This window comes from Nicotiana tabacum, chromosome 23 (genome assembly GCF_000715075.1).
Source record: "Nicotiana tabacum cultivar K326 chromosome 23, ASM71507v2, whole genome shotgun sequence".
NCBI lineage: Eukaryota > Viridiplantae > Streptophyta > Magnoliopsida > Solanales > Solanaceae > Nicotiana > Nicotiana tabacum.
Genome location: NC_134102.1, coordinates 15,578,404 through 15,605,220, shown reverse-complemented (window position 1 = coordinate 15,605,220; position 26,817 = coordinate 15,578,404). Strand labels below are relative to the sequence as shown.

The 26,817-nt window shown below is 35.7% G+C and overlaps 3 protein-coding genes across 7 annotated transcripts; 2 read left to right on the top strand and 1 right to left on the bottom strand.

Annotated features, from left to right (window-relative positions):
- The first annotated feature begins 4,697 nt into the window (after positions 1-4,697).
- Positions 4,698-11,690, top strand: LOC107808211 (histidinol-phosphate aminotransferase, chloroplastic-like). 3 transcript variants are annotated; one of them, XM_075246598.1, is made up of 10 exons: positions 4,698-4,826; positions 5,029-5,270; positions 7,239-7,322; positions 7,440-7,594; positions 7,723-7,820; positions 8,445-8,553; positions 9,947-10,104; positions 10,416-10,558; positions 10,696-10,836; positions 11,151-11,690. In XM_075246598.1, exons 2-10 carry the CDS (start codon positions 5,049-5,051, stop codon positions 11,280-11,282), a joined length of 1,242 nt encoding a protein of 413 aa, XP_075102699.1. In that variant the 5' UTR covers positions 4,698-4,826; positions 5,029-5,048; the 3' UTR covers positions 11,283-11,690. The 3 variants fall into 3 exon arrangements, with proteins under 3 accessions (XP_075102699.1, XP_075102701.1, XP_075102700.1); XM_075246600.1 differs by having other exon boundaries at positions 4,782-4,939; XM_075246599.1 differs by lacking the exon at positions 4,698-4,826 and adding an exon at positions 4,873-4,939 and having other exon boundaries at positions 7,239-7,326.
- Positions 11,691-12,622: 932 nt separating this feature from the next.
- LOC107808206 (uncharacterized) lies at positions 12,623-21,555 on the top strand. 3 transcript variants are annotated; one of them, XM_075246263.1, is made up of 12 exons: positions 12,623-13,422; positions 13,827-13,943; positions 14,033-14,225; positions 14,373-14,539; positions 14,630-14,801; positions 16,134-16,195; positions 17,963-18,044; positions 18,258-18,315; positions 18,489-18,589; positions 19,721-19,804; positions 19,896-19,966; positions 21,054-21,555. In XM_075246263.1, exons 1-12 carry the CDS (start codon positions 12,962-12,964, stop codon positions 21,178-21,180), a joined length of 1,695 nt encoding a protein of 564 aa, XP_075102364.1. In that variant the 5' UTR covers positions 12,623-12,961; the 3' UTR covers positions 21,181-21,555. The 3 variants fall into 3 exon arrangements, 2 of the variants coding, with proteins under 2 accessions (XP_075102364.1, XP_016488184.2); XR_012705911.1 differs by having other exon boundaries at positions 12,635-13,422; positions 16,131-16,195; positions 19,693-19,804; positions 21,054-21,121; XM_016632698.2 differs by having other exon boundaries at positions 12,635-13,422; positions 16,131-16,195.
- A 221-nt stretch (positions 21,556-21,776) lies between these two features.
- Positions 21,777-26,503, bottom strand: LOC107808207 (BTB/POZ domain-containing protein At3g19850). The gene is made up of 3 exons (XM_016632699.2): positions 26,295-26,503; positions 24,927-26,075; positions 21,777-22,347 (listed from the first exon to the last, which is right to left on the bottom strand). Exons 1-3 carry the CDS (start codon positions 26,361-26,363, stop codon positions 21,895-21,897), a joined length of 1,671 nt encoding a protein of 556 aa, XP_016488185.2. The 5' UTR covers positions 26,364-26,503; the 3' UTR covers positions 21,777-21,894.
- Positions 26,504-26,817: the final 314 nt, after the last annotated feature.

The window sequence follows — 26,817 nt, the reverse complement described above, 5'->3', positions numbered from 1 at the left end:
TGAAGTGAATGAGACGAACTTCTACCAAGATAAACGTGGAAGAGGACGTGGCCCCAGTCGTGGTCATGGCCGTGGTCGGGGAGAAAACTCTAATCGTGGTAATAATAATACACCAAAGAACCCTCCTCACCACCAGCAGTGGAAAAGTAAGGAGCAAAAGCATGAGCCAGTGCAAGCAGCAAAGCCAGAAAATGCATGCTATAGATGTGGAGGAAAAGGGCACTGGTCACGTACATGCCGTACGCCAAAGCACCTGGTTGAGCTATATCAAGCTTCCCTGAAGAAGACAGAGAAAAATGCTGAAGCAAATTTTATTTCTGAAGATAATTTAGACTTCATGCATTTGGATGTAGCTGATTACTTTGCACTCCCAGAAGGAGAAATAAGTCATGTGATCGGTAGTGAATCTGTAGAGATGTAAATATTTTAATTTTTGTTATTTGTAGTAGATAGTATGGTTATGTAATTGTTGTACATAAATAAAAGTTATGCTTTGATAATAATATTTACTATCATATTTATTTTGTTTATGTCATTTTGAAGAATATGGATAATCCTCAAATTATGTTTGGATCAAAGACCAATCATGAAGATATTTGTGTAGTTGATAGTGGAACAACACATGCCATATTCAAAGATCAGAAATACTTTTCTTATTTGCATAAGGAAAAAGCAAATGTTTCTACAATTTCTGGTAATATAAGTTTGATTGAAGGCTCCGGGAAAGCTATTGTATTTCTATCTAAGGGAACAAAACTTATTATCGATAATGCATTGTACTCCTCCAAGTCCCGAAGAAACTTGTTGAGTTTTATAGATATCCGCCGAAATGAGTATCATGTTGAGACAATAGATGAAATGAACGTGGAATATCTTTGTATTACAAAGAATATTTCTGGTCATAAATGCATTGTAGAAAAGTTACCAACTTTATCTTCTGGCTTATATTATTCAAAGATTAATACAGTTGAAGCACACTCTATCATAAACCAGAAGTTTATTGATTTAAATACTTTTGTGCTTCGACATGGCCGTTTGGGCCATCCTGGATCAATAATGATGAGACGAATTACTGAAAATTCGAGTGGGCATCCATTAAATAACCTGAGGATTCTTACAAATAATGAATTTTCTTGTGATGCTTGTTATCAAGGCAAAATGATCACTAGACCATCACCAATGAAGGTTGGCATTGAGTCCCCTACCCTTTTAGAACGTATACATGGGGATATATGTGGACCTATTCACCTACCAAGTGGGTTGTTTAGATATTTTATGGTCCTAATAGATTCATCTTCAAGATGGTCTCATGTGTGCTTGTTATCATCTCGCAACCTGGCGCTTGCAAAGTTATTAGCCCAAATAATTCGATTAAGGGCACAATTTCCAGATTATCCTATAAAGGCTATTCGCCTTGATAATGTTGGAGAATTCTCATCTCAACCTTTTGATGATTATGGTCTATCAGCTGGGATAAAAGTTAAACATCCGGTAGCTTATGTTCATACTCAAAATGGCCTTGCAGAGTCATTTATTAAATGACTGCAATTGATAGCAAGACCATTACTTATGAAAATAAAATTGCCCACTGCTATTTGGGGCCATGCTATCTTGCACGCAACATCACTTATCCGTCTCAGACCAACACATTATAATAAATATTCTCCGTCACAATTAGTTTTTGGTCATGAACCAAATATTATCCATCTACAAATTTTTGGATGTGTTGTATATGTGCCACTAGCACCACCGCAACGCAGTAAGATGGGCCCCCAAAGAAGGTTAGGCATATATATTGGGTTTGAATCACCATCTATTATTCGCTATCTTGAACCATTGACGGAAGATTTATTTACTGCTCGATTTGCAGATTGTCGATTTGATGAAATAAATTTTCCACAATTAGGGAGAGAGAAAAAGGAAATCAAAAGAGAAATTATGTGGAAAGTTTCATCATTATCTCACTTTGATCCACGTACCCCTATATGTAATTAGGAGGTCCAGAAGATCATCCATTTACAGAATATAGCAAATCAAATGCCAGACGCATTTACTGATTTGAAAAGGATAACTAAGTCACATATCCCTGCAGAGAATATGCCTATCCGAATTGATGTCCCAGCAGGACCATCTATTAGCATGAGAGCTAGTGAACCTAAAGCACGCCTGAAGCGTGATAGGCCTATGGGTTCTAAGGATCGAAATCCTAGAAAAAAAATCGACAAATGATCAAAATGATATTATGAAGGGATCTCCTAAAGAGACCCAAGATTTGATTAGTTATAAGATTCCTGAAGAAATCAATAAACCCAAGACTCAAGTGAACGAAGAACTTTTAATAAGTTCTACTGGTGATGGGATTAATTTAAATCGATCTGAAATAGTGGTGGATAATAGTTTTGCATATAATGTTGCACTTAACATTATGCAAGATAGTGAGAATTTTGAACCCCGATCTGTCGAAGAATGTCAACAAAGATCTGATTGGCCAAAATGGCAAGGGGTAATTCAATCAGAATTGAACGCACTTGCTAAAAGAGAGGTCTTTGGACCAGTAGTCCAAACACCTGCTGGTATAAAACCAGTTGGTCATAAATGGGTTTTTGTGCGAAAAAGGAATGAGCAAAATGAAGTTGAAAGATACAAGGCACGCCTTGTCGCAAAAGGATTCTCACAACGACCTGGAGTCGATTATGAAGAAACATATTCACCCGTTATGGATGCCGTAATATTTCGATATCTCATCAGTTTAGCCTTACGTGAAAGGCTTGAAATACATATGATAGATGTGGTTACAACTTATATGCACGGGTCACTTGATAATGAGATTTACATGAAAGTTCCTGAAGGATTTAAAATGCCTGAAGCATATTCAAAATCTCGGGAAATGTACTAAATCATATTACAAAGATCTTTGTACGGTTTAAAACAATCTGGGCACATGTGGTATAATCGCCTTAGTGAATATTTGTTGAAAGAGGGTTAGATAAATGTTGTTATTTGTCCATGTATTTTTACAAAGAAAATGGCATTAGAATTTGTTATACTTGTTGTTTATGTTGATGACATAAATCTTGTTAGAACTCCAGAAGAGCTCCAAAAGGCAATTAAATATCTTAAGAATGAAATTGAGATGAAAGATCTTGAAAAGACAACTTTGTCTTGGACTGCAAATTGAACATTTAGCAAATGGGATCTTTATGCATCAATCTGCCTATACAGAAAGGGTCTTAAAACGCTTTTACATGGACAAAGTGCACCCATTGAGTACACCAATGGTTGTTCGATCACTTGAAGTGAATAAGGACCCGTTCCGACCTCCAGAAGAGGATGAGGAACTCCTGGGTCCTGAAACACCCTATCTCAGTGCAATTGGTGCACTTATGTATCTTGCTAATGCTACAAGGCCTGACATAGCATTTTCTGTAAATTTACTAGCAAGATATAACTCTTCTCCTACACGGAGACATTAGAACGGGATTAAGCATATATTGCGATATTTAAAGGGAACTCTTGATATGGGTTTGTTTTATGCTAACAAAGATAGTGCAGATCTTGTTGGTTATGTAGGTGCAGGTTATTTATTTGATCCCCATAAAGCTAGATCTCAAAAGGGTACGTGTTTACATGTGGAGGTACTATCATATCATGGCGCTCCACAAAACAATCTATTGTTGCTACTTCTTCAAATCATGCTGAAATAATAGCTATTCATGAAGCAAGTAGGGAATGCGTATGGTTGAGATCAATAATTCATTTTATTCGAGAAAAATATGGTTTGGAATGTGAGAAAAGACCCACAATTTTATACGAAGACAATGTTGCATGCATAGCCCAATTGAAGGGAGTATTTATAAAAGGAGATAGAACGAAACACATTTCACCAAAATTATTCTACATACACGATCTTCAGAAAAATGGTGATATTGATGTGCAACAAATTCGTTCAAGTGACAATCCGACAGATTTATTCACCAAATCTTTACCAACTTCAACTTTTGAGAAATGGTATACATGATTGGAATGTGGAGACTTAAATATTTGAAACAAGGTTTTAATCAGGGGGAGTAAAATATGCGATGTACTTTTTTTTTCCTTATTAAGGTTTTTTTCCCACAAGATTTTCCTTATAAGGTTTTTAATGAGGCAACTAGCAATGCGTATTACTAAATACGTGTACTCTTTTTCCTTCACTAGGATTTTTCCCACGGAATTTTTCCTAGTAAGATTTTAACGAGGCACATTATCTTTTAATGAACATCCAAGGGGTGTGTTATGAATATATTATATTATGAATGTTCATTTAGTACTCCGTTGTAAATAAGCTTCCTGAAGAAGTTTATCCATATGAGACTCCGCCATAAATATGTTTATCTATTTAGTACTCTATTGAAAATAAGCCTCATGAAGAAGCTTATCCTTTCGGTTACACAGCAGCTTACAAGCAGCTTACACAACAGCTTGCAGCAACACCTTACACAACAGCTTGCAGTAGCAGCTTACACAGCAGTTTCCTTTCTTCTATAAATAGAGGAGAATTCAGTTCATTATGTACATAAATTTGAAGTTTGAATAATAGATCAGTTTCTCTCTATATTTGTCTTTACTTTATAGTCTTTATTTTATAACAGAAACGGGTATGTGCCATTCTTTTTATATTGTGGCTATATTTTTAATGTATTGCAAATGTTGATTATGTTTTAAACAACAATCCTAAAAGTGGCTACTGGTGCACTAAACCCAAATTCAACTTTTTCTTTGGCCAAGTCAGACGCCACTGACCCTTGGCTGCAAAACTTTGCTCCTCTCCACCGCCGAATTGAGTTGTACGCTCTCTCTCTCTATATATATACTTTTTCTCGTGATATTTTCAGCTGCAAAACATCAACTCCAATTTGTATAGTTCGTTGTGATTTTTTACAAGAACAAGACCTTAAAGGTGGAATATTTATCACTATGTTGTTAGTTTTTAGCTCTTACTTTGACATTTTCTGCTTTAAAATTTTGAGAATAAACTTTTGAATGCAGGGAATAAAAAGTCTCAATTGATGGGTGTAATTGAATTATGCAACACTTCATCTATTTGCATTGGTAGGGCAAAACCCAGTTGTTGTTTAATTGAAAAAAATCAGAGGAGGAGAATCATTTGCATGGCTGCCTCAGTGCCAGTGCAAGAGGAGAGTCAACAGAAACAAAGTGTGACCGGGGATACTTTTATCCGGCCCCATCTTCTTAAATTGTCACCTTATCAACCCATTTTGCCTTTTGAGGTAAATATGTAGGATTCTTCTCTTATTTTGTTTCTATATGGTTGATTACATGTTATTTACTCTCACTATAGGTGAATGAGTATGTTAATTGTGTTATAGTCGACCTTATATTGTGCTGAGTAAATCTTTTTTTGGGGGTATAGGCCAAAACTCGCTGGCCAGACTAATCCAGATTCGTCTGACTAGGGCCTTATAAAGGGGGAAGCATTAGGAGTTTCTCCATTCCCATGGCTCGAAACTTAGACCTCTGGTTAAGATGGATGACTCTCATCCATCCCATGGCGGTCTGTTGAATAAATCGAGTTAAATATTTCAAACCAAAAAGACTCAAAAGACCTGAATTTACTACTGACAATGCTCAGTTCTACAGCTAGGACCTTTTATTTTCTTGAGGTGAATAAGCAGGAACCATCTCGTACTTTCTTTCTGAATGGTTGATTACATACATTTACTACATTTATAGGCGAAAGAGTTTAAGTTGATTGTAGAGTTGGCAAAATGGTTAAAAGAAAACAGTTATCCACCCATATTAGCCATTAAAAAATGGGTTGTTTAATAAACTTTTTAAAAACGGGTCGAATATGGATAAGAATCATATTATCCACTTAGAAAATGGATAACCAATGGATAACTAATTGGTTTAACTTTTACATTTGTTAAGCGTCAAATTGGGGGTTACTCTAAGTTTGGGAGGCTAAGAATTCTCCCAAAAGTGATCATATTCAAGAAGCCATGGATAATATGGATATCCATATTATCCACCGGATAACCCATTTTTTATCCGTATCAAATACGGGTCGGGTCGGATAATTTATCCTTTTTTTGAATTATCCGTTTACGACCCGCTTCTATCCGACTCGTTTGCCACCCCTAGTTGATTGTATTATAAGAGAAAATGCACCAATTATAGTTGACCTTGTGTTGTGTTGAGTAAATCAGGCTTGAATAATTCAAACCAAAAAGACTCCCAAGGCTTGAATTCACTACTTAAATTACTCAATCATGCAGCTAGGATTTCCTTTGGGGGGGGGGGGGGGTATAAGAAGTTGGGTAAAGGAAAACTTTGAAACATTGGCTTTCTTGGGGAAGGAGGAGGGCATATATTAAAAGGAAACCGTCGAAACTTGTGAAATTTGAAAGGATGAAAACTTAAAAATGTGAAAAACTAGGTTTCTATGCTGGATGGGGGGGGGGGGGGTTAGCTTAAATTTTCATCCGATCTTTGTCATTAACTATGTTGTCTATCTATTTCTGTTACATTTAGCCTTAGGGACATCAGATGTTCTCCACTATTTAGTAGGTACTTGTTGGTTTATCAGCTTAGCAGGTTTTGTGATATCAAGTCGTGCTGCTAACTGTTTGCTATTGAAATGTGTGATATTTGCAGTAATAAAGTTTACCTAATGAAAAATGTATTTTGTTGGCACAATAATTTCCAGTAATCATCCTTTGGGTCTTGAATGATTTTCTGAGAAGTTAGCTAAATTTTATACAATAAAGCACCGAGTAGGGGCTGAAAAATTATATATAAGTAAAGACCCTTTGAGTCTTGAATCATTAGGCACAGAGGAATTAATTATATCATGTTTCTATTTTGTATGTGAACTAGTCTAGATACTTTTTTCTTTACTTATAGGCGAAAAGGCTATGAAAAAGTTCTTTTTACAATTTATTTTTCATAATTTTCATTTCTTTTTTCTCCTTGTGTTTGGTAGACATGACATGTAAAGTTCTCTCGCTATCTCTCTTTCTCCCGAAAATATACGGTTTCTATTTAAGGATCGAATCATGTGTTTGCTATATAAAGAAAAGGTGCTGTGGTGAAAATCTGATATACTTGCTGTTTTCCTTCTCATTTATCTGGGATATAATGAATAAATAACCACCACATGATTGGTAATAATCTGTTAAATGTGATGTTTTCTTTATATTCTTGTTGCATCTAAAAAATTGCTTGCAATTGAACAGGTGTTATCCACTCGTCTTGGTAGAAAGCCAGAGGACATTGTGAAATTAGACGCTAACGAGAATCCATATGGCCCTCCTCCAGAGGCAAGTTAGTATCTTTTGCAATGCCCACTGTTTAATGGAAAAGATTTCTTTTGGGACATTCCTTTTTGTGTAGTTATTTTCCGCCTTCTCAATTTTAAGCTGCTGAATTTCTTTCAGGTAATCGAGGCTTTGGGTGCTATGAAATTTCCATATATTTATCCTGATCCTGAAAGCCGTACCTTGCGTGCTGCCCTTGCTGAAGACTCTGGCCTTGAATCTGAGTATATTCTTGCTGGGTGCGGTGCAGATGAACTCATTGATTTGATAATGCGGTAAGCATTATGATTAGACTACCCTTTTATCTAAAGTTTAACTAAATGCTGACTCTAAGTATTTGGCATGTTGAGATATAGTCCTTGTTTGACCTACAGTTTAGATATCTAACTGTTCTCCGCTGCAGGTGCGTATTGGATCCTGGTGACAAGATTCTTGACTGTCCACCCACCTTCACAATGTATGAATTTGATGCAGCTGTAAATGGTGCACATGTCATCAAAGGTAGATACAAGCTTTACTTATGTTCTTTATTATTATCATACCGAATTTTAGTTCCTTCCTCTTCTAGAGGAGTCTTGAACTTGTTTTCGTGCTGCAAATAATCTTTGGTTGAAAATAAAATTGGCAGTGATCTTAGAAATATAAATGGTATACAGAAAGACCAAAACTTGACATTATCTAATGACCTCTATTTATGGTTTGGTACCAGCTCTTCTTGATTACTGAAACAATTACCGGAATCTAATAATTTTCACCCCAAAGAATGTTGGAATCCTAGCTTTCAACATTGTTGACGTAAGTTGATTATTTAAGTGCTTTTGGTGGACTTCTAGTTTTCTTAACAAGTAGTAGTTGCATTGGCCCATCAATGACGTATTGCTTGGTAATATCATACTGTGAAAATGTCAAGTTTAAGCGAGAAATGAAGTGAGTACAATTAAAATCCAGACTCTACCTTATAAAAATAAAATAAAAAATCCAGAGACTCTACATTCAGACAAAGCAATGTTTTAAACTATGGAAGCAAAATGAAATAAAATGATACTTCTAATTTTCTTCAATGCGATGATTATTGTTGAGTCTTTCATCTATAATTGTTAATCTGTAGCTATGTCAAACTGGCAGTGCCTAGGAACCCAGACTTTAGCCTGGATGTAGAACGGATTGCCGAAGTGGTTGAACATGAGAAACCAAAGTGCATATTTCTGACATCGCCTAATAATCCTGATGGGAGGTATTGCTGCATTGTATTTCTGGTCTATTTCTCTTTGTGGTTGTACTTTGCTTCTCTTGAATGTACTGCTGTGAGAGTCTCTCTCTGCTTTTCTTCCTGTCTAAGCTAAATCATCTTCAAAACTTCCAGTTGCACCTTCTCTTCTTTTTTTCATTATTCTCTAAGTCCACGAGATGGAGAAAATGAGTACTAGGAAATTATTGCTAGAATGTCAAGTTAGCCAGTAATTCTATACTGCACCCTGTAAATATGGAAGCGAAAAATCCTTTTCTTGTAATTCACATCATAAATGCTGGCTTTGTAATTTCTGGATGAAGCATCATTTTCAACGAAAGCTTCTACACACCCCTTCCAGCGAAAATGCTCTTTTCCTTCAATTTCTCTTTGCTCCATTTTCCCCATTTTATTGCCAAGGTCATTCTTTACCTTGTCTTGAGCCTTATATAGATTGATTACACTTGCACCCAAAACATTTGTTGTTGCCAATTTTGTGAAAGGTAACTATTACTAGTTTCTAGAGCTTATAGCCTTGACACAAAGGCCTTTTTTATTTCCAATAAAAAGACGTCTTTTTGGTATTGTCCTCGACTATAGTATCTCAGCGTTACAGCTGATTGGGCACAATAAGCAATATTAAGTTCAACAAGGAGTAGCAATTGTAAACTTGTATTGAAATGGACATGTGCATTGCAAGGACAAAATAATCAGTGGCCTTCTTTTGGTATCTTAAGCGGACTAAGAATACTCTACCGGCTGGAATGACTTTTATCAGTGAAGGGTCTTTGGAAGAGTGCATGTAGCAATTGTCTGTAGCATTTGGACTGAGGGAACCTGTGACTGTTTAAGACAGTATATGCGTCCTGCTACTGTGTTGGGTAGTGTTTTTGGTTTCTTTATGGTTTATGTCTATGCCTTGTTCTTTGGGATAACTCTGATGGACTTCAAAAGAGATTAGAAGGCTCTCATCAATTGGTGTTAGTTTAAGTTATGTAGCTTGAAGACATTGTTGTTCTGCACAGCATACTGTTTAAACAGTTGATTAGTTAAGTAATTAATGCACTTTATGAAAGAGTTAAAAGAATGACGTCGTTGGTGTGAAAGGAGCTACTAGCAATTATGAAGAAAAATGAGCAAAGATTAGAAACTTATTATTGAGATAATCAAATAGTATGTTACACATATTTTTCTGGACGCTTTCCAGATTTTTGCATGTTTTCTGCACCTCAGGGAATTTGACAATCGAAATTTATTTTCTATTTATACAGTAAATTTGCTCGCTTTCCAATGTGCCGGCTTTTTATTATTTATGCTTTGTTTGCCGTTATACATTTTAATACCAACGTCCTTTAATTGTTGTCGTTCTAATGTGACAATTTATCTTGTTATTGAACAGTATAATTGACGATGCAACGCTATTGAAAATACTTGATCTGCCCATATTGGTAATACTGGATGAAGCATATGTTGAGTTTTCTGGAATGGAGTCTAAGATGAAGTGGGTGAAGAAGCATGAGAATCTAATCGTTCTTCGCACATTCAGCAAAAGAGCTGGTATGTTCATTCTTTTTTATTTAACATGTATGAAAATATTCAACTTGTGTGCTTTGAAAACCCATATGCCCCTTATTGTTTTTTGCTGATTAGTGCAAAATCTTATCACTTATGGCTACTACATGTTCATCTCAATCGGTCCTGTCATATAATCAAATTGTAATCGGTCCTGTCATATAATCAAATTGTAATAGTAATGAAGACTTCCAGTGTGTTCCTATTCCCGAAATTAGTATTTACAAGTGGTGTGATAATTGGGTGTTTGGGGTTAAAGTATAGTTGACTAATATAAGTGGTATCCCAATCCTCAGGTTTAGCTGGACTCAGAGTAGGATATGGAGCTTTTCCAAAGAGTATTATTGAATTCCTTTGGCGAGCAAAGCAACCATATAATGTGTCTGTTGCCGCTGAAGTTGCTGCATGTGCTGCACTAAAGAATCCCGCTTATCTGGAGGTACTTTAGGATATGGAACATTCACATTGAGCTTTGTTGAATAACTTTGCCCAAATGTTCTAATCTCTTTAATAGGTGAAGAAAATCATACCTTTTTCTTGAAATCTTCATTGATTATTGTGTCGTTTTTGTGCCAGAATGTGAAAGAGGCACTGGTGCAAGAAAGAGAGAGGCTATTTAATCTCTTGAAAGAAGTCCCATTTCTTGATCCATACCCTAGCTATTCTAATTTCATTCTCTGTAAGGTTACGTCTGGAATGGATGCTAAGAAATTGAAGGTAAAAGTACTTGTATCACTAAGTTCCATTCTTGTAAAGTCAATTCTGTCGCTTCTTCTATTCCAATTCATTTTATTGTTTAATTTGGCCTCATGTCTTTTCATTCTGGCTTGAACGTCACTATGTTAGAAGCTTGACACCAAGGTGAATGACGTATTAAAGAACATGAATTAAATAAAAGCATTTTGACGAACTACCTGGTTTCTATCATCTTCTGTTTACGGAAAGATTGTTCATAGTTTTTGAAGTGGTTGGCAAGTCCATAATGCATTCCTGTTTCTCCTACATTTTAACAGTAAAAACTTGTGTTGCAGGAGGACCTTGCGACAATGGGAGTGATGATCCGTCACTACAATAGCAAAGAACTGAAGGGATACGTTCGTGTGTCTGTAGGCAAGCCTGAACACACTGAGGCATTAATGAAATGCCTCGAGCACTTCTATTGATCTTGCGATGAAATCTGAAGTGTCTTATGTCCTCTCAAGATGAAGACGAACTGGGAGTTACTCTTTGCTATTTATGCTAACTGCAAACAAGTCATTCTTCAGAATTCAGTTCTTCTTGTGTTGGAGGAGTTATATAGAGTGATCTTGACTCTCAAGTGTACATTATGTTGGAAATTGCCAGGCGCACTGATAAGTGGCATTTGTATTAGGTTAATTTCTGCAACCCTCTCTCTCTCCCCCCCCCCCCCCGGTTTGCAAAAGATTTGAATTAAACTTGTTTTTTATATAAACAATAATCCCACATATTGGGTCTGGAGAGTATATTGTGTACGCATACCTTACCCTATCTTGTGAGGGTAGAGATGTTGTTGGTTCAAGAAAGACGAGAAAGAAGCAAGCAATAAGCAGTACACACTATACTCTTAAAAATTATAAATATTTACTTATGCAAGAAAGAAAGTAAGATTCTTAAAATTCTTTTGCAGTTTGTTCAAAGTTATATTAGTTCACGTCGATTATGCAGATTTTGTGTATCCAAAACATTCATACTGACATAATTAGTTGTATTATGCTAGATTGCTAGTTGTCAATTTATCACGAGTATTGAGATTACCACTGTCAAAATGGTAACTTGTCAACTTTAGCAATTACTATCAAGAATTAAGGAAAAAAGTGAGAAGGGTCAAATTTTCCCTTTACTGATCGAAATTAAGTAATCTTGCATCCGTTAAACTGTTGACGACTTCCTCTGTTAGAAAAAAAGAAGAAAAATGTATATTTTTAGTCGTTTCCATATAGCAGTAAATTTTTTTTTTTGGTATTTATGTATATTATATAATATAATATATATATTTTATATACTTTTTGATAGTGAATGCTATTAGTTTGGCTGACCGACCAATTTTATATTTTACCAAAAAAGAAAGATTCATTTTCTTTTGGTCCTAATAGAACTTCAAATTAAAAATAATTTTGAATCATAATCAAAAGTGGGATGTGGGATTTTGTAGGGCGAATTCGAATTTATAGCCCGTTTGTCCAAGCTGCAAATTAGTTTATTTTGAGAAGTGTTTTTTTTTTTCAAAAGTACTTTTGGTGATAAGCAAGTGGTGTTTGACTAATTAATTTAAAAAATATTTATGAGTAATAATTAGTGTTTGACCAAATTTAAAAAAAAAAAATCTTTTTTTTCAAAACTGCTTTTGTTTCTCTTGTAAGCAATTTTTTTTTTATTTTTAAAAGCTTGACCAAAGGCTTAAATTTGAAAAGAAAATAAAAAAAGTATTTTAGGATGGAAGAACCTTGGCCAAATAGGATATTAGTTGGGTCCCAAATGCAATACGAATGGAAACAAAAAAGAACTCAAAAGAGGAACAGTTTCGTCTTCTTCACCACTATCAGCGCTTCAACTCCATTTCAAGTTTTCTGCAGCCAAAAACCTCTCAAATTTTCCTTTAACAAATCTCAACAATTTCCCATTTCCAGAATTCTCCAGCTACAAGATTCATCTTTCCAACTACATAAACCCTAATTCATCTCTCTCTCTCTCTCTCTCTCTCTCTCTCTCTCTCTCTCTCTCTCTCTCTCTCTCTCTCTCTCTCTCTCTCTCTCTCTCTCTCTCTCTCACACACACACACACACACACACACACAGTGCTTCTGCACATACGGAAATGATCGATGGTTATGATCATGATGCATCAGCATCAGCATCACCATCAGTCCACTGCACCCTCACCACACCCAATCAATCCCACTCCTCCACCTGCTCTTAGATCCCCCAACGCTGCTACTACTCAATTTCCTTCACCTTCACCACTTTCTTTGGGTCGGGACCATGCAATTGGGCCGCCTTCTGTAGAACTTGGGTTGCCGCCGTTGGCCCGAGTTAAGCTCTCCGATATTGCACCTTACGATGGAGCTCCGGTTGGGCCTTATTTGCGAGCCGTGGAGGCTCTCTCCGGATCGCTTATGCGGCACAACGCGGCAGTGATTGAGCTCGGCGGCGAAGGCACGGCGGTTCTACAGTGTGGGCTGGAGTCAGTTAGGTATTTTTTTAAGACGAAGGCGGTAGCTCAGAATGGTGGGGCCGGCACTGGTAGCAAGAGTGGTCGTGGGGTTTATATATACAGGGCAGGAAGGTAAGGACTAGAAGCTAATGTGATTTTTCTTGATTGTGTCTAAATTATATACCCCGTCAGTACAATGTTGGAAGAATATGAATATCGAGGAGAGATCTCCATGATGAAGCTAAAAATCAATATAGTGAAACCGGTAGAAAATATATCCATTTTTACTTGCTCGAAGCGATAGAAAGTACCTAAAGCCATGGACTGTTAGCTTGCAACGCAGTTCAGCAGTTCCCCTATTCTGAACTCAACGATTTAAAGGTTTCCTCTATTTGAATTTGAGTACATTCTTGTTATTTGTAAGACTGTCTAGTTTGATTTTATTAGTCTCAAACTTCTCCTCAAATTTAAGGTTAGATGCTACAAGCTTTTCCTTATGGGATTAAAGATTTGATAATCAGCTTCGTACGTGTTAGGCCTTTAGAAGACATGGACTCTTCTCCCCCATGCATGACTGAAGTTTTCCGATCCATGGGAAGGGCAGCTCGTGCTTCTTTAAGTGCAATCGCAAGGCACCTTCGTTTGCGAAGCGAGTAAGGAACTTTGTTTAGGCTTTATCATATCATTCAAATCCTCTGTATGTCTCAAATGCGATTCTGACCAAACACGTCGTGCTCTGCAGTGTTTTCGATCACTTGCTTGATGATAATCCATTGCCCGTTAATGAGGCCTCTTCGTCCGTTCTTGTTGCAACCTTCTCCGGTACCACCTCTCAAAATGGGAAAGGAGCTATTGGTGGAGGGAAGCAAGTCGCAAATGGTGAAGTAGAGAAGGGGCTGTTGACACTAATTTCATCTGATGCTTCTGGTCTTCAGGTATTCCTGTTAATTCCAGATCTTTAGTTTGAGTTTTGGATTGTGCATAGCTTCCAACTAATACATTATAACTTCTTTTCTGACTCCTTTTTCTGGATCCTCTGTGCCATCAATCATTTTCCTTGTTTATTTCTTCTTTATCCCTAGGTTTGTGATCCCAATGGTCGTTGGTATCTAGCAGATAGTGGCTTGAGCCCTGGGGATTTACTATTGCTTACTGGTAAGGCTCTCAGCCATGCTACCGCCGGCCTTCGTCCTGCAGCCGTATACAGGGGTGCAGCTGATAACTATGTGGGCACTGTTTGTGGTGGAAGGTAGTGACATTGGTTGTAGAGATTTTAAATTGTTGCTAGGGTAATTTTCAGTTTTACTCAATTATTGAGCTGTAGAGCTACATCTTGTAGGACATCCCTGGCATTTAGGCTTATACCTCAGAGCAATGCGATACTGGATTGTTCTCCGATTGCAGCTGCTGGTCATGTTATTCCTCAGAGCTACGTGCCAATTTCTGTAAGCCAGTTTATGGATGACCTTTCTGCTGAGGAAGACATGCTTAGTAATACTGATAATGCTTATGTAAGTAGTATTTCTTTACATATGATCAAATTGTTTTTCTTGAAGTCAATGGCACAGTTTTTCTGCTAAGTTTTAATGCTTTGGGGTCTGTTTTGGTTTTGTGCTGAGTAAATTTCAATTTAGATGGACTTGAAGTAAGCTATGGATTTACATCCACATGAAGCTTTAAATGTAAAAAAAAAAATCAATATAGATGCGAGTGCCTCATAATCAAAATCTCTTCCTTTTTTCTTATCAACTTTTTTCTCGATCAGTGCACAAAATATCTCATTAACATGGCAAAAGCCAGCACTAAGAATGTGTTGGTTGCAAAACACCCTTAAACAATCATTTTTCTCCCTGTAATTAACTAGTGACGTCAATGAAACTATGTTCATCATCTGCATCTATTAATTTACACCAGCAGAGAGCTAGAACATTAAGGTACTTTTTCAGAAACTGTACTAGTGTGGCTTTCCCTTGAAAGCACCTCTGGTTCTTTCTCTCCCTAGCACCAAGCATACCACAAGAAGGATAATCCACTGCTCTTTCATCCTGTTCATGATGTTGTAACCAGTCCATCCTCAAAAAGTTTCTTTTACAGTGCTAGGCGACTCAGTACATCCCAAAGAAGTTTAAAAACAGTTGTCTTCAACAGCTTCATTACACATGAGCATCTAGTGTTAAGCATGATTCAGGTGTAGTCACTCAGCAAAAACATGACACTTTCTAGGGGGCTTTTGTCTCCCAAGTCACTTTTTCTCTTTCAACGTCTCTCTCCTTTTGCATGCTGGGCATGGGGATACTTCTCTCTTGCTACATATGTAACTTTATTTGGACGAATATTCTTCCTTGGATAATAATCAGACGAAAAATTGAAATATATTTTTGTGATGGGTGTAAATCACTGGAAGATTAAGTTCTTTGTCTGCTGATCAATTCACATGAACTGGAGGATGAATATCTTCATTTGAGTTCTGCATGAAGAGACATCTCATTCTAGGAGAAGAGAAGACATCTCATTCGAGGTCAAGACCAACATGTGGCTCGAGACAATCTTAAAAAAGGAAATATCAATTCATAAGTTCTAAATTTGTCTATTTCTTTACATACTAGGCCTGGGATAGCCTTGTCTTTTGATATGGATGAAGCTTCAGTTGGATATACTCTTCCGTACATAACACATGTTTTCTAATTGCATAAAAAAGTGATTTTTTCCCCCTTGTGATGCAAATAAAAGCAGTTGATGTTAGATATTCTTTACGTTCATTGCATACCACATGAATTGGACAATGGATATCTTGATCTGCATACAACATAAGAAGACATCTCATTCTTTGTCTGGATCAGCAGGTCACTCGAGACAATTTAAATAAGGAACCATCACTCAGAAGTGTTCTTTCGGATCCTTTATCGTAAGTTTTATTTTGTCTTGTGGACTTTCCCCCTTCTTTTCTGGTTAGATATAGCAGCATATTTACTGTTTGAGTAAATAAAATTTTTATACTTGCTCAGTCTCAAATTTTTAACATAGTAAATGGACATCCTTTACTTCCACTTATAGCAAGAAGTTCAACAAACACTTCTCTACTCTACTAAGGTTTCCTAGTTTGACTAAAGGTTAAACAGAAGTTTTCAAGTTTATATTTTTTCAAAAATATGCAAAGAAAATAATGCTAGACAACATTATCAAAAAAATAAAAAAAGGAAGAAAATAATGCTAGATAACTGCTTTTGTTTTTTAAGTGATAAAGTCATTTTAGTAATAAACAGTACCATGAGGGTACTGTAGATAGTACAAAATCAGGACTTGGTCTCCACTAAAAATTAGAGTCTAACAGGTCCATAATCTCTGCCCTTAAAGAAATCCATAATCTCTGTCATGCTAATTACAAAGTCTCCCTTGTCCCAAAAACATAAATTTTGTGAACATTTATATTTTACAAAAGAATATATGGAAGACAATTCCTCCATGCATCATATGGACAGTCTGGCTAGAGAGGGATAAGGGATGTTTGAAGGGAAAAAATGCTAGACATCTGTAATCCTAACAGAGACATAACATTACCGCGTAGATGCCTTATACTTGCAAACAGAACCACTAAGATGATCTGAAGAGTTGGAATGCCCTTTATAAATGGTATTCTTATAACAAAAGCGATTTGGTTACAGGAGCTATGAGCTATTGAACAAACATGCACGACTCTATGGAAGTGAGCTAGTTCCATAGAAAAAAAATTTATGCTTGAAATATTTACAGATACCTTTGTTACTCTAGATTATGTGGAGTTAATAAAGAGGTATAACAAAGTCCAACTTACTTGCGGCTCACACCCCATTACCCCCAAAAACGGAAAAGCAATAAGCAGATAAGTGAAAACCTCTACCACCATTAGTTGAGTTGTTGTGAGTTCCTTCTGCCATCTGAAAATGGAGGGATATTAAGTAAAGTGAAATGATGTTTTTGGCAAAATTTAAGAAACAATTAAAAGCTGCATCTTCAATTGTGAAGCTTTATTTTTAAAACATGTATATTGCTAGAGCTACATGTTGCAGAATGTCTAGAACCGAGGGTTACAGGCTACAAATATCTCATACTAGTTGTGAGATGTTGCAAAAAGCCTTAAGATGATCTTCTGTGCTATTTTTGCAAGTTTCTAGTGGCTTCACTCATGATGAGGCCCTGAGGAACTCGATCATAAAAAGAATATGTCAATTCCTGTATCCCCAAATTTCACATATTTGATTCTCATTGTTGCACACCACAATTGTTATACTGAGACTTAACCTGAATAAGGACAAGAAGTAGATAAATAATTTGGAACATGAATCTGTGTTTTCCTATGGAAAGGTAGGAGTATCTTGTTCTCTAGAAAAGCTACATTACCTACTCTTCTTTGGCTCTTAAACTAGTTACCTAGTGCATGACCACTGTGTGCTCCTGTTGGACTGAGCATGCTAATATCAACTGCTCCAATCAATTTTTGATCTAGAAAGTTTGTAGGCCTCATTATTGAACTTGATAGTTGTAATCTCTTGTTTGTTTCTTTCACCAGCTTTTATCTGTGTCTTCTTCTTGCTCCGTTCAATTTCTATATTTACATATGAATGGTTAATTTGAATATTGTTTATTTCATCTGCCAAATATGATAACTTTGTTGTTACAATGTGAAACATTGCAGTGGCGCATTCCTTGAAGATGCTATGTTTGTTTCATGTGGACATTCCTTTGGTGGTCTAATGCTGAAAAGGGTTATTGATATGGTAGGAATTGGCATGATTTTTGACTTTGTTTCTAGCTAGCCTTTTTCCTGTTCTCCTTAGAAGGTGGAGATTATGAAATGGCATAATTGCTTTGTTACAAAGCCACTCTTGCTGGAAATCATTTTCCTTTTTGGTTTCATGCTGTTGTCTTCACTTGCGTGGGTGATTGATGAATGAGTCAAGAACATGATCACATTCATCTCTTCATGGCAGGCAAGATGTACCCTCTGCAATGCAGAAATTGAGCGTGGTTCCTTAATTCCTAACCTTGGTGAGCTCATGTTCATTTATTACCTGCTATCTTTTTCCCTTCAGGCTTTTTTTTTAAAATTTGTATTTTCGTATGCACTCTACCGGATTCTCTTCTGGCAACTCTTATTAAATTTTTGATGATGATTCTTATTGATTCTGCAATCTGATTTACAATATGGATTTCATCTTTAGTATTAAGAGCTGCGGCTGCGGCGGTGAAGCATGAGGATGAGCGAAGACTCTTCCACAATGCAGCTCTTAGAAAGCGCCGAAAAGAAGTGGGAGACAATAGGGTAAGCTTTAATCTTCCCATTTTGCTGCAGCTTTTCCTCCAAACTGCTATTAGAACTCATTGTCTTTAGCTTTTTGGTAAAAGGAACTATCTTAATCTGGTTTTATGCAATGACATGACAACTAACATATCCTAGTCGATTTTTGGATAATTTTACGTCTCAAGTGCACACAAGATTACGTATTTTGAAATCACCAAGTGAAAATGGTAATGTAGATTATGTACCTGGAAAAAAGTATAATGACATCACGTTCCTCTATATGTATTTTTCTCAGCTATATCTTTTTCCTTTAATGGTAAAGTCAAAACTTTGTTGAAGGACTTTCCATAAAAGAGAAAAGAAAAGAAAGAAACTTAGTTGAAGGACTTCTCTTTGGTAGATTTTGACAGATTTCATAGGTGATTTTGAGAAAGCAAGTCTAATGCAGCTTTTGCTATCCTTTTCTGGCATAGAAAAAAGTTTGGATTTAATGATATTGATCTTCATCCATATTTGAATTCTGTTCTAGATTAGGTACTAAGGAAAACCACAGAAGACGCACAATTAGTTGAATAATCTGCTGAACTACTAGGACACTGTTGCTCACGAATCTGTTTTTCTAGGTTAGACACCAGTCCTATGTCTGTTGCTTTTACCTATTATAATATTCTTCGACAATTGACTTCTTCATAAGTGATGTCATTTACCTAACTTAAGGATAGGTCGTTCTCGTACTCTTGGGAGGTTCCTTGAGTAGTGTTCCCCTTCACCGAGTAGTTGGGGAAGGGGGATGCTTTTCCCTAGTTAAGCTAGTGCTGGAATGGTTAGGAATCTGAAACACCGGCACAACACTGCCCATACTTTCAGAGTTCCCCCTTAGGGAGGTGGATTGAAAGTATTATTGAATTTCTGATAATTAATGATCCTGTGAGGTTGGAAATTTGTCATTTGAATTGCTATCTATCATCTCTCTGTAACATATAGTTAGATAAAATCATATTTCACAATAGCAAGCTGAACTTAATGCATTGGAGTACCGTACGGAGATGTCTCGGGCAAATCTCAAATTTCTTGCTTCATTTACCTATAAATGTTTGACATTTGAATTTCTTAATGATTCGTAGAAAATCCTCATTACTTCAAACCTTCCAGGAAAATGGCGAGGTTCCTTCCGAAAATGGACCCCATAAAGGTGTTCAGTATCCATACTCGGTGAATGAGAAAGTTGTTATAAGGGTGAGATCATTGTGACTCTGCATTTTAAATTCTTCAAAGCTATAGGAAAGAATTCACTGAATTACAGCAATGAGAATGCTAAACTGTGCAGGGAAATAGGAGGACACCAGATAAATTTGTTGGAAAAGAAGCTGTAATCACGTCACAGTGTCTTAATGGCTGGTTAGCTACCGGGAGCATTTCCTTGATATTTTGCGTACTACTGCAATATGAATGTTAATTTAGATCATTACACTTGTTGCATGGAATATCCGGTGCAGTGTTTTAGCTTAAATTACTGAAATCTAAGTGATACTGCTGCAAGAGCTATCCTATTTAGAGGAAGTAACCAATTTGACAGCTCAAAACTTAAGCTATTATTTTGACATCATTTGAGTAGTCTTTGGGTCTGCAAGGAAGTCTCAATTGTAGTTTATGGTGTCTTGCATTAGTTAGAATAAATGTGATGGACATTATGGATATATTTTGCTAGTTGTAATCTGTGAATCATTGTAAGTCTATCAAGTACTCAAGGTCATGTTTGTGTCATAGTTAACCACTTAAGTTTACAGACATATCCTGTCATTCAATTTTGTCCGATTCACATATCTATAATAACATAAGAAATAGATATACCTTATTACAGGAAAAGTGTGTATTGGTATGTCAAATTGAAATATTCAAGCGACAATTATCATCTAAAATTTTCAATGAAATCAAGTTTTTAGGAGCTTTTAGTCCAATATGACAAAATGAATCTTTCAGTGAAAGCATGTGTGTTATCTGAAGACTTCTCGTCCGTTCTATATCTATAAAGTAATTGAGATAAAAGCGATTAGCTTGTCATGTTGTTGCATTATATTGAAAAAATGTTGTTGCATTTTATTGAAGAGTCGTATTTCAGTTGCTAGTGATAATGCAGTTCTTGCAAATTCTCTCATTTCTTTGCTGTCATAAGAGATTAATACATTAAAACATTTCAGTTGCTTGTAATATTTAGTTCCTGCAAATTTTCTCATTCCTCTAGTGTCATAAGAGATTAATACCATTTCCCTTACAGTATGTTTTAAACAAGTATTTGGTGCCACAATGATATGTTAAACAACTATTTGGTTCCTTGCCTGGTTTGCTGGATATCTGAGACAATAATACTTTTAGACAAATGCGCTGGTAATGCTTCAAAAGTTGCTGGAATATTTATCCTTCTTGAGAGTGAGGTATAGTTCTCCTTGTTTAGGGATCCCTAAAATGATCTTCTCACATCCTGCAGGTATTTGCTTAAGATTATTGACAGTGGAGAAAATGTCCGGTTGCAGTACCGGTCTCTGCGTAAGATCGGTCCTTCCCAGGAAGCAGATGAGAGATGCCAGTCACAGACAGTTCAGAACAGTAGCTGATAGATGATCACGACCAATTTCCATGTGGATTATACTGTAGGAGCGAGCCCCTCTGTACTCTGCTCAAGTTTAAAGATGTAACTTTTTTTTCCTGTAACCTAATTACCGGTACATGTTTCTGCTGAGAGAGAGAGAGAGAGAGAGGGGGGTTCATAGTTTGACAAAATCGGAATATCCTTAATAGTTGCTGGTATAAGATTGTTAAAGAAAGACCCTAGAAAGAGATCATCTTGAGGATAACAAGGTGGCTCCGATACCCTGTAGTGCAGTGCCGCTTATTTTCCACATGTATAGCCAAATATTCATTTTTGTTAAATCTCTCTGTATGATAGGGCTATACAGGGGATGCCCTGTCATATTTTTCAGTTTCCTCTATGTTTCGTTCATCATTGGTTCACTGTGCAGATAAAATGTTAGCTTCCTTTCCTGTACCCTATTGTTGCTGTTGTATTCATCACTGATCACTTGCAAGTAAATATCTGACCCTTCTTAGATTCAGAATTTAGTTGACATTTTAAATTAAATCGCTTGTTACTTGCTACAGCTTTCTCTCAAAAATCTGTTGCTCTGAGTACCTTTACATTGGCAAGGACAACTTCACAGGCAAAAAATCTAGAAAGAAATTAATATTTCATTCTTTTACAGTAGAAAACTAGGAAAGGATGGATTCCACTTGTGAATTATCTACATATGCCCTTTTTTGCTTTGTTTTTTTCAGAAGTCCTGACTTCTACAAAGCCTAGGCAAAGCTCTAGTATGAGCAGGAGGAACCATTACCCCAGATTTCACCATTTTAGACATTTGGCCTTTCATATCTTTGCAAATTTTTTCCAACTCCACTACTCTCCACTGCATTTTTTGCAAGTTTAGCCTCATATATTCTTGTTCCTCTTCTTGCAAGCTATGTTGATCACTTGAACTAGAACTGTCACTCTTGTTTTTCTTGTACAAAACCATTTGGCTATTGCTGACTTTTGTTTCCTTAGCAAAATTGTTGTCTGTTGTTGGGATACTTGAAGAATTCTGAGAAGCAAGTGCTTGGACAGCAATTCTTGGTGAAATTCTTGGATTTTTTGCTAAGTCTTTGCATGCTTCAAGGCTTAGTTTCTCATAGTTGAGACATCTGCAGAGTCTTGATCTTTCCTCTAGTGAAAGGGTTGGATGAGACTGCAATCAATTTACACCAAATGTGCCATCTCAGATGCAAGAAACATAATAGATAAGGCAAAATGAAAAGAAGAATGATTGCAGAAACACTATTCTTTTTGTTTTATTTTATATGACAGCTCTTTCCTTTTAAAAGGGGAGCATTGGAGCAACGATAAAGTTTTCTCCGTGTGACCTATAGGTCACGGGTTCAAGCCGTGGAAGCAGCCACTCATGCTTGCATTAGGGTAGGTTGTTTACATCACACCCCTTGGGGTGCTACCTTTCTTGTGACCTTGTGCGAATGCAGGATGTCTTGTGCACTGGGCTGCTTTTTTTTTTTCTTTCCCTTTTAATCTGTTTAAGAAAGAATGACACTCTTCTATATTTCAAAATTCTTGAAATTTAAATTTCACATTTTATCTTTAGTGACATGCTTACAGTTTAAGATCACAAGTTCTAGTAACGTATGTGTCTGAATTCTTTCTTTTTTAAAACTCTATACTCAATCAAAACACTACAATACAAAATGAAATGGGAGGACTACATAATTAGCAAATGGCACCTCAATCATGTTAGGATGGAGGAAATTTCTTTAGAATGAAAGAGTTATTTATAGAAAGGATTCAGCACATAAAAGGACAAAGGCAATAAGAAATAGAAAGAACACAATGACAAAGGAAAATCAATTATAACTACCTAAAACAGTTTCTAGTACAAATAATCTTACAATAACTTAACTCAAGACTGTGCATGAAAGATGCTGCAGCAACTATTTTGGGGGTCCCATGTAGATCACTGATTGGTTTACATAAAAGTACTCATGAATTAATGAGTTCACAAGTTCCCATTACAAACTTTTATAATGACCCTACTACTTTTCCTTTTAAGTCCAAAATTCGAATGCTATGCTAAATTCAAATGCTTTACATTTGAGTCTTCTCATTAATGCTAAGGGGTCTTTTATATACGAATAGTGCTAAATAAGGTGTATTAGTTATGCAGAAATTAGTAATGTATGAGTTAATAGTGCAAGTATTAATTATGCCGAGATTATTTCTTATGCATTATTTGGTGTGGTGTATTAAAAATTAAAATGTATTGCATAATTTTTAAGAAAATTAATTGTTTACAGAAATGCCCTCCATATTCTTTAACTTTAAGGGACTTTAAGGATAATTTTATCTTTAACTATATTAATGCATGCATTAATAGCCTTTGTATTGCTAATGCCATGGTTTTCTATGCATTAGCTATACATAGGATAATATCAAATATGTTGTATAACTAATACTTGCATTAGTAATACATATGTTGAAAATTGTACCAAATAAGGGATTAATAATACCAAAAACTAATGCATATATTATTTTCTCTATTGCATCCTACCAAACTACTTACAATCTTACATAGATGTCTTATTAATGAATTATGAGCTATTTCTGTCATATGCTAAAAGCCTTGTACCTGCCAACAAAAAGAAAACACAAAAAGAAAAGAGAAGTATGTTTTGCATTGTATTCATATCATGACAACTATGTTAAATCTGCAGTTCACAGTAAGGCAATAAGAGATAAATCCATAAGTATGATTGTAAGGACCCACAGCATGTTATGCATGTCAGTATATTACCATAGTAAAATGTACTACTCATCTAGCTAAAGTTAAATTGTACTAGAGCATATTTTTCTGTTGAAAAATATGAAAAAGAAAAAATATTGCATTTCTTACAAGTGGAGTAACTAGTAAGTGAAATTTTCTGCACACTTGTGGGGTTTTCCCAAAAAGATTCAAAAATTTTCCACAAAGACACACGTTTCACCATAAGAAAGATGCAAAAGTTGAAAAGTATTGCCTTATTGGGAGGACATCTTCTTGTCTTATCCCATATCTTTAGCTTTTTGTCCAAACCTTAAAAGACTTTTCATCTTAAAGGCATCTTAAACTACTATTGACCAGTGAATCAGTAGCAGTTATTATTTCATAGAAAAAAAAAAAAAAAAAGTAGGACGATGCACTAAGCTATCGTTATGCGCGAAATTCAGGGAAGGGCCAGACCACAAGGGTCTATTGTATGTAATCTTAACTTGCATTTCTGCAAGAGATTGTTTCCACGGCTCATCTCCCTTCATTCCACTTTATGTGGCGATGTTTGATTTAGAATCGAGTTTAAGAAAGAAATGAAAACTTTTGAAACTTGTAGTATAAAACAAACAAATAGATATTTGGGTGTAAATTGTTTCTAAATTAGGAAAAGAGACTTTTTTTTAACGTACTCCCTCTGTCTCTAATTATCTGTCATAATTTCTAAAAATAATTGTCTCAAATTATTTATCATTTTAGAAGTTCAAGACAAAATAAATTATATTTTTTCATTTTAACCTTAATAATATTTGCTTTTTGAAAAAGAAGATAGCACATGTATAAAGTAAATATTCAAAGATCATATCTTACGACATGAACAAGCGTAAAATAGTCTAAAACACCTTCTCACTAATGTTTCTTAACGGACATATGAAAAAGAAACACAATAAATTATTCGAGACGGATTGAGTACTAATAAAGAAAGAGTATCGCCTGAATTGAGGAGTAATAATTACCTCAAGATAGATATCAATGGCTCTGTAGACCCCATCAAAACAATCCCTTGCATAATCTGGTAAACTCTCTGCAATTCCAAGAAACTTTGAAATTTTAAGACTTTGGTCAGGAGCAATTTCTCTCAAATACTTATCCATCAATCTTCCAACTTTTTTCAACTTTTGTACAGAAACTTTATCATTAATATGAACAAAAACTCTAATCAATCTCAGCACAAGATTCACATCATATACACCTCCATTATGTCCACAAACAAGAATATCATCTAGTGTTGCTTGATCAAGATTCCCACCTATCAATTTCTCCAAATTACCCCTGCGTTCTTTGCTAATCCCAAATCCACAAACAATTCTTAATACCCAAAAAAGATTTCTACAAGAAAATGCTGTTTTCCCCATCAAAACCACACCTTTAACTGCTGTATCAGCAAGTCCACTGTACTCAATTCTTGAAATCAGATTGTGACAATTACTACTATTATTGTCTATATTGTTGTGACTTTTGCAATATTGGGCTGCTGTTTTTAAGTAATAAAGGAGGAATCTTGTGAGGAGTAAGCTGTTATTGTCACTTCCAAAAGCTCCTAAAGTCCTCAAAAACTGCTCTATTATTGTTGGAGATAAAATGGTCATATCCTCAAACCACCAAACTTTGCTTGTTGATATTGAACTTGGCTTCATTTGTTCAGAAGATGAAGAAGAGGAAGCTGATGAAGTTGCTAAACCAAAAAGATTATTAATATCTGAATTCTGAGCAATCTTGGCTAGAAGTGAAGTCATAAGCTTCTGAATTAAACCACAAGAATCTGCATAATTCAAGAAAGATTCACAGCTCTTAAGTGATGTTATAATATCATGCCATGACCAGTAAAATAATCCTTCAAAAAAGCTTTCTGTTTGATGCAACAGATTGCAAGTTGACAACTTTTCTGTCATTCCAAGAAAATTTGCACAGCAGTGGAGTAAGCACACATTTGAGACTGTGATTTTAATGTTGCCATTGTTGTAACAGAATCTTGAAACCAATTCAAAGCCTTCTATTCCACCTGGAAAATCAAGAATCTCTATTCCTGAATTCTTTATCTGAGTTTTCTTCTTTTCTTGTTTGATTATTTTCTTCAGCTTTCCAGAGAATCTTGAAATGACTTTCTGCAGAAAAAAAAAATTGTTTAGTAAATTACTTAATTCAAGGGCGAAGCTATACGTGGGCAAGGATGGTCAACTGAACCACCTTTGTCAAAAAATTATACTGTAAAATACTACTTGTTATTAATAAAAAGATAGACTTTAAACACGGGGAGTTTAAAATTTGAACGTTCTTATTGAATTTCTTGATTTCGCTGCAGACTTAAAAGATTTGTTGTTTACCTGGTGTAGAAAGAATGTGTGTTGACCATTTACATGGATTTGCAGATCACAGAGACCTTGTAATGGCATGGCTAACTTTGCACTGAATGAAACCAAGACAAGTGAAAAAAAGAACAGTGCTTTGAATTTAGTAATTGACAGATACAAATAGCCTCTCACAAGCTATTGGTTACATGTGAAAGAATTTATATAACCCCCCCCCCCCCCCAATTGGTTACATGTGAAAGGATTGATATACTCCCCCACCCATATGTATATGGATTTAATTTATATTATATATAATAACAGTATAAAGATTCTTTACGCTATTGGAGTATCTTAATCTGTTGTAGCAACTAACTTGTTTTCGGTAGCCAAGCCAGCAATTCTAACAAGTAAATTCACCAAAATGCCAAAATGCTACATGTAGTATTTTAAATCCACCTTTGCTACTACACTAAAAGCTTCTTTTTTTTTAAAAAATCTAAAGAGGATTCAAAAGTTTATATACACACAAAAAAAATTGTTTTTGCTATATTGCACA

Bases quoted from the DNA above. Each gene is read 5' to 3' on its own strand.
- LOC107808211 (XM_075246598.1), top strand. From the start codon at position 5,049: ATGGGTGTAATTGAATTATGCAACACTTCATCTATTTGCATTGGTAGG. The intron at 7,323-7,439 runs GCAAGTTAGTAT...AATTTCTTTCAG, and splicing joins CATATGGCCCTCCTCCAGAG to GTAATCGAGGCTTTGGGTGC. The intron at 10,837-11,150 runs GTAAAAGTACTT...CTTGTGTTGCAG, and splicing joins TGGATGCTAAGAAATTGAAG to GAGGACCTTGCGACAATGGG.
- LOC107808206 (XM_016632698.2), top strand. From the start codon at position 12,962: ATGGTTATGATCATGATGCATCAGCATCAGCATCACCATCAGTCCACT. The intron at 13,423-13,826 runs GTAAGGACTAGA...CGTACGTGTTAG, and splicing joins TATATATACAGGGCAGGAAG to GCCTTTAGAAGACATGGACT. The intron at 18,045-18,257 runs GTAGGAATTGGC...TCTTCATGGCAG, and splicing joins TGAAAAGGGTTATTGATATG to GCAAGATGTACCCTCTGCAA.
- LOC107808207 (XM_016632699.2), bottom strand. From the start codon at position 26,363: ATGCCATTACAAGGTCTCTGTGATCTGCAAATCCATGTAAATGGTCAA. The intron at 26,076-26,294 runs GTAAACAACAAA...TTTTTTCTGCAG, and splicing joins ACACATTCTTTCTACACCAG to AAAGTCATTTCAAGATTCTC. The intron at 22,348-24,926 runs GTAATTATTACT...AATTGATTGCAG, and splicing joins CCATTGATATCTATCTTGAG to TCTCATCCAACCCTTTCACT.